The sequence below is a fragment of the Scophthalmus maximus genome, chromosome 2 (genome assembly GCF_022379125.1).
Source record: "Scophthalmus maximus strain ysfricsl-2021 chromosome 2, ASM2237912v1, whole genome shotgun sequence".
Classification (NCBI taxonomy): domain Eukaryota; kingdom Metazoa; phylum Chordata; class Actinopteri; order Pleuronectiformes; family Scophthalmidae; genus Scophthalmus; species Scophthalmus maximus.
In genome coordinates this window covers 10,571,431-10,578,816 of record NC_061516.1, presented here as the reverse complement: position 1 = coordinate 10,578,816, position 7,386 = coordinate 10,571,431, and the positions used below count along the sequence as shown (strand labels likewise).

At 43.2% G+C, this 7,386-nt stretch overlaps 1 protein-coding gene across 1 annotated transcript in view; it reads right to left on the bottom strand.

The window, feature by feature from the left end:
* Window positions 1-933: 933 nt before the first annotated feature.
* The window catches only part of zzef1 (zinc finger, ZZ-type with EF hand domain 1), a 29,981-nt gene continuing 23,528 nt past the window's right edge, over window positions 934-7,386 (bottom strand). The window contains exons 53-54 of the mRNA XM_047330559.1: window positions 4,820-4,891; window positions 934-3,338 (exon numbers count right to left, since the gene is read on the bottom strand). Of these exons, the coding sequence (XP_047186515.1) occupies window positions 3,258-3,338; window positions 4,820-4,891 (153 nt within the window). The 3' untranslated portion in view covers window positions 934-3,257. The remainder of the gene's footprint in view (window positions 3,339-4,819; window positions 4,892-7,386) is intronic.

The following is a 7,386-nucleotide window of genomic DNA, read 5'->3' as shown; positions in this document are numbered from 1 at the left end:
GAGTTAATTTCTTATTCTAACTTCTTATTTCCTTTCATTATTCATTATAATTATCTTAACATGACAGTATTTATTTATCTATCTATTTAAATATGGGCCCTTTGGGGCACCAAAGTATGTAATACTTGCATTTTTAGGAAACCAAATGGATATGGATATGCTGATCAAGAACTGGTCTCCCACGGTCAAGGGAATAGTTGAGAATTCTATGACTTCATGGCAATATAAAGATGATTTACAAAATGATACCCTAACCCAAATCACAGACCTTTGATCTCCGCAAAGCGTCACCCAGCTTTAATAAGGCATCCCCAGATCATGATGACACTGCAGTTTATTACAAGGCTTTTCTTTCTCCCTTCTCCCTTCAAGGCTGGTTCTTTTCATCTCGGGTAAATGACAGCACCAGGATGCTGGGTGAACAAGCACCAGAGGCAGCAGAGAAAAGTGAAGCAGTAGGAGGGCAGGTGTGGGGGGGGGGGGGGGGGGGGGGGGGGGCAGAGCTGACTCACTCTGGTGTGGGGGCTTTGGTGGCGCAGAGGGGCTCTGAATCATCTGTTGCCTTATTGAATACTTCCTCCATTTGATGTCATTATCGCCACTGTGATCATCGCTCTCGTCATCAGCGCCGTCCCCGAGACGCAAGATTTAGAGGCAGGGGAGTGACAGAGGAAGAGGAGAAGCAGGACAGGGGATCAGGGGTCTCAGGTGAGAATCCAGTGCACAAGACATGACTGAATAAAGTGAAGGGATTCTGTCTGGACACAAGAGCAGAGGACTGGACTCAGGTTTAGAAATCAGAAAAGGAGCAACTTGGCTGAACACAGGGAAAGTCTGTAATGAAATGCAAGCAATGTACAGTACTTGAAACAGAACTACAGTGTGGGCTGTAGTCAGAGTGATCAATATACCATAATAAAATGACAGCAGAACTTTTAGTTAAGTAATTTCTATTTTAATTAGAAACGAATCACAAATCAACCCAAGCCGTACTTTTTCCTTTTTTTTTTTCTTACCTTCAATGTGCCATGCATACAAAATCAACATCAGTGTCCATCTGTTAGTGCCCAATAAAGTTTATATTCGTAAGGGGTAGATATCAAAGTCTCTCTCTTTTGTGCAGGTCATATTCACAGATATGTACATTCAAATTAGTCAGCTTCAAATATCAAGCGTCCTCGTGAAATGAAATCAACGTTAAAAGTAAAAATTTACAAAAAACTTCAAATGAAACAATATACTTCTCTTTAAAATAGAATTTAAACTATTCCACTAACATGAGATAAATTATGATTGCTTCATTTTCAAACATAGGCACGTTGTAGATAGGCGAGGCGTCGTAGAAGCCAAAATGGAGGAAATGTATCTCTTCCTCTTTCCTCAATGCAGCTGACGTATGTGTAAACAAAACCACTGAGCTATCATATGGTCCTTGTGGGGACCAGTTCAAAAGTAAGAGTAAAAAAACAGAACAAAGTCTAAAGGTTTCCTCTGCTCGAGCTTCTCACAGGGTGGCTATCTGATATGTGATGAACAGAAGGGGAACTCTCGGTCAGAGGTGTCACATGGCTCACAACGATGGGTTTCTTTGGTATAAAACCAGAATGATCTCCTACAGCTAAAATAATCTCCTCATCCGGAACTAATGCAAGTGACGATCGGAAAGACAAAACCCCGTTTACTCGCTCTCGCTTTGAAGCTTATCGACAGACGAAAACCCGATGCCTTCTTTTAACGTGAAGTGGGACAGTACATGTGACTGATGCAGATGTGGCTACGGCTGGATTTCAGCTTCATCGCGTGTGGAGTTTCATGTGGTGTGATCAAAAGTCACATTCAACACCTAAGGAAGCGTCACACTCATTATCTGTGAAATTACAAAACATGAGGTAATTAAGTATTTAAGAATCCAACTGTCTCAGCACTACTGAGTAATAGATGTGTCACTGGTGAACAAGTGGAATACGTGTCTATTCTACAGTCACCTTTATGTGTCTCAGTGGATCAGCTTCAATCATTAACAATTAGTTTCATAAGGGATGTGACTGTCCATCGGTGTATCAGTGGGAATCAGCGGCATCTGCTCTGCTAAAGGTATTCGTGTTATTCTTGCATTTACTACCATGCACAAGGTAGTGGGGAAATCATAGTGTAATAGACTATGATTTATGAAACAGCTTTGCTGTTACTGAAAAAAACCCAGGATCCTTCAGTAATGGCTGAAACTTAACTAAACGTTAAATAAAACAGTGAATAAATAAATCTGTGGATAAAAGCAAAAGTCCAGGAGGTCCCCATGACAACTTTGCCGTTATTCATTTCCATGAACATCATTTGACGTTTGATTTCTTTCACTTTTCGTATTATCACAGTTTTCCCTCTGCTGTAATGTCAATTGTCATCCTATGCAAAGATTATGGCTATGTGAGCATCATCTTCGTCCTTTTCAGCCCTGATCAAACTGTCCCCAGCTCGGAAAAGTGGGGCTTAGTTCTCATTACAAATTGCAGATCATCAGATAGATGTTAAGGATAATCTATGGCGACGTACTGATCCTACTTTTAAACAACAGTCTTGTAAAATACCATCATCTACTTTCGGATGTCTGAAAAGCAAAAGGGTGGATGTGGAGAGGTGTGTCGGAGGAAAGGAAGTATAGATGAAAGGACAAGAAAGACGAAGGGAAAGAGTGGAATGAGCTAGTAGGTCACTACTTTCTCCCTGTGGTGACTAATGAGACTCCACCGTCCTGGACTGTATTTTTAGGATGCTCTACGTGTCCACTGAGATATGCAAGTTGCCAAGGTGACCCGTTTTTTTTGTTATGTAACCCAAAATGGCTGCTGTTTAGGAAGGGGGGAGAAAAAGGTTGTGAAGGTTGCTAATTTGGCACAATTTGTGTCCTTAGGCCTGGCGTCTTCAAGTAAAAACGTAAAAAACAAAAAAACTAAATATGTATCGTTCCTGTTCCAGTGAAAGGACATGCTGATATACTGGATTCACGTAAGGCAAAAAGGATTGTGAGTAAGTGTGGAAAGTGCTCTGTGAGTTCCCCACCACCACCGCAGCTCATGTCCACAGTACTTCAGTGAGTTAAGAGCGTGGAGGGTGGGGGTCCTGTTAGAAGGTAAGCACTGGGTGGTCAGAGAGGTTTTCCTCCTTCACCTCTCCTCTCTGTTCCTTGTTCAGGAGTGAACGAGCCGAGTCAGGACGTGTCCCCTTCAGGTTGCTCTCCTCTTCTCCCCTCAGCAGATCGCTCAGGAGGACATGTTGAGTAGCTTGGTAGATTTATTGGGGTAATTTATCGCCAGGCTGATGGCAGCGATGTTCTTCAGAGCCTAAATAATGATTGGGGGGAAGAAGAAAAAAAGTGCATCAGTAATCTAATGAAATACAGAAGAAGAGGTGAGAAATTCGAGCAGGGTGAAGTTATGAAACGATGAGACATCTTTCATCTGCGCCGTGCTCTGAATGTTCGAGTGGAGATGAAAAGGCAATCTGAAGGTGAATAAATGGTGCAAGGACGTCTGGGTGGTTTACTTCATTTAAAAGCCCAGTGCTTAACAGATTATTATGCCTTTCGGTGGATTCGTTCTCTTCACTGGAATTTGTTCACACTCCGGCTGCGTGTTGATGACATCAATCATTTGGTTGTCGTTGTTGTTGTTGTTTCCCTGTGTCCTTTACTTTACTGAATGTCATATCATGACTTAGACATTCTGCTACTGAGCAGAATGTCAATGAAGTTGGTATGGTTTGCCAAAGGAAAATTTCTTATGGTTTTGGGGTGTCCGGTTATGAGGTGTCAATTAAAACCCCATAAGACCCCATAAAACGTACATTTCACCCAGTGATTTTCCTTGATACCAAGAACTGAACCCTGTTTCATTGAAGGACTTGCCTCTTCAGCCATTAACATGCTCAGATGGTTTTGCGAGCAGCACAAATGTCATGTGGAAACAGAAGGGCCGTTACACTCTCATCCATGTTTAACTGAGTGAACACCAGGACAAATACAAGCCAAGGGGCAGTGAAGTGAACCTGATCCTCTCAACACTGTGCAATTCGTATGGTGGTACAGTAAACTCATCAAAAAAACTAAGACCTTCATGAAAATGTCATCCATATTTAAGGGGAGAGCTTCGCAACATTTTCTTCCTGTAATTTGAAACTTAGCCAATTTATTCTTGGACAGTGCATCACTGCTATTGTAATAGTTTTTGACTAATACCAAGTCACCTATGGTTTTGTTTTCAACCTGACATGTATTAGGTAACTTCGCAACAGAACCACCCACAGTGTTTTTCTTCACCACCCCACATTCTCTGCTCCTCTCAGCTGTCTTTAGGTTCCTCTGCTGTACGGGGTCCAGAGTGCAGAGCTGCGGCTCACACTGCCACACATGCTAATGGCCTGTAATCACCAAACACATTAGTCCGGAGTGCGGCCCACACATTCAAAACAAGGGGAGGGGAGCGTCAAGGGATCTGCCGGGTGTCAACAGCTCGGTGATTCACCCGCAAAAGAGGCTCCAGCCACGGGCTGACTCACGGCGACTGAAGAGCTTGCAATCAGTGGGACTGCGTGGTTTAAGTAAGAAAGTTTAGAGCCTTTCATTATATCGAAATATCGATATCGAAAGTTTCATAATATAACGGCATGTCAGGGTGCACTCACACACGTTTGATATTTCATACACATCAGATAACAATTCACAACTGAAGAACATTGAAGATGACATGAGGGGGCCTGGATGGAGGGAGGACTCTCGGTTTATAAAGGTGATTTAGTGAAGACAAACGAGGCGTAAAAGTCTTACCATCGCAGTGTGATTGAGGAGCTGCTCGTCAGTGGTCATGGCCAATAAGTACTCCTGGAGGATGCTCTTTGCCTGGGAAACAGAACAAAGGTTGGTAAAAGAAATACTTATTCTGCAGCATGCAGCTTTCAAAGAAACACAGATAACCCCACAGACCACATGACGGTCATTCCGAGACACACTACCCTGAGAGGTTACATAAGAGATGAATTCAGTTATAAATGAGGCCTGGTTCCCTCACCACTCTTCATCTCCACCTCAGCATCAAAAACTGTGGAATGTTGGAAAAGTAATTCAAAATTATAAACAAACTGAGAGATTCTTCCACTGAAGCCCTACGGGAGGGACGTACTTGGGGTTACATAAGCATATGGGGTTGGGGGAATTCAGATAAGACGAAGACTAAGCCTACAGCACATAGAGGCTAAATGGACTGAGACTGGCCAAATGGAGCTTTAACGGAGCAGAAGACACAGTCCAGAGCCGCAGACCTCCATCCATCCATCTCCCAGCGCCCAAAATGTTTATGCTGGGGAACATCCTAGGACGATTTGTACAGTCCATAAAGCGTGACATACTGTTTTCATTCCTAAATATAACTTTCACTTCCTGGGGTAAAGAGTGCACTGACTCATTCGACGTGGCCTCTGTCTTCATGTGCGTGCAAGAACAAGCCGATATTCAACATTTTTAGGATTATCTGTATCAGCCAATTGCCTGATACGATAATTTCATTTAAAAATGTGCCACTTGGGCTCTGATGCAGCCGCTGTCACTACTCTCTGAACTTTAGCAATGTCCCGTCCATGTTTGTTCATTTTTTCAACTTCATAATAATGCTGCTGATAGCTCCCTGCACTTTGTGTGTTAAAGTAATGTCGAAAGGTTCTGTGAATTAAAGATATGATTTAAGGCATTTCAACAAAATTTGGTGTTGAGAGTTTGTGTAATTGTTTTATGTTTATCCAGAATTTTGGCGCCTTTTGACACTTTTTTACTTCAGACTAATATCGGTTTCAAATATCGGTTATCTGTCTCTTATATCAGTAACAATCGGTATCGGCCCGGAAAAAAGCCATATCGGTCGACCCCCGACATGAACCAACGCTGGTGTGTGATTTGAGAACGAACACTGGCCACGTAACCTTTACAACAAACCAGCTCCAGCCTCAGACCTCATACGACCACCGCAGGATCCACGACGTGTCCAAACGCTCATTAGCAGCTCATGATTTCACAGTAGCGTCAACATGGAGCTGTTGAACTCCACTACATGTCACTGATGCAGTTAAGCTCCCATGTCAACATGACATGAGAGCCCCCAACCTTAGTCCACACAAAGCTTGTATGTTGACAGACAGTGCACTTTGTTGGAGGCAGAGCAGTGATCCTTACAGCTGATGAAGGTTTTACAGTGTGGTTTAAATAGGGACTGTTCCCCTCTGTATCAGCCTCACACCAGTCCTGCCTCGGTTAAAAAAGGAACAGTAAAGGGACACTATTTACATTTTCACTTGAATTCAGTCTGGATGGTGCACAGCTGACCTGCCTTCACCTTCACCTTCACTTGGTATATATAGCTCCAGCTCACACCAACTTTTCTTGCTATACTCTAAACTGCATTCTGAAACCAGGGCAATAACAGCCACCACACGCTGTGAGCGGTGCAACAAAAGGGAGCAATTGTGTGATGGTTTTAAACAAAACAATATTCTACTGTTATCTGGAAAATGCAGACATAATTCAGATGGTAGAAGTGAATGACTCAAGTTATCTTTTATTAAATACCAAATACCGTGTGTAAAATTGCGCAGAATTTCATCCAAGCATCTCTGAATTTTCCTCAGCTAAAGACCTTCATCTCAGACTCTTTTCAAAAACTGCGGCTGAAGAGCTTGAGGCTTCACGCCACTGAGCACCCACTGCTGAGTTCTTCTACTGCCCCCTAGTGGATATTAACACATGCTGCGCCACCTGATTCTCCCTCACATGCAACAACGTTCTGTGGATGCAGATGGGAGTGCAGAATCCATCCTGAGCGACATGTCAGCTCATGTCATTTCATCGTCAGCAGCCTCAGGCCTCGCCGACTAGACCTGAGGACAACTGGGGGAAGATGGGGCTCCGTCTGGGACGGTCTGGTTCAATTGCATGGGAAACTCCCGACTGACGGTGCACTCACAATCCTTGAGACTTCTCTCAATTAATAATTCAAGACAATTTAGAAAGAGAGAGAACCCGTACGGAATCGCAAAATGGAGAGAGCATCTCTTCCTCTCCCAAAGTCTTAATGCAGCCAGTGTGGCACTGTGCTGTCTGGCAGATGGCAGGGCTAGTGTTTGGGCCCGAGCCCAGCACAGAACAGGTGGGCTCAAGAAAAACATGCTAATCTCACAAAGGCACAAATATAGACAGAGAGACGGGGGAACGATAGAGGTAAAATATAAAATGTTGAGTCATTTTTACTCTCATAATTTCATTCAAATGGTTTCATTCTTAATATGTTGTCAAACCAAAAGAATAAAGAATCAAATGGACAGGTTGCCTTAAAGGAGGGCAGACTTCTT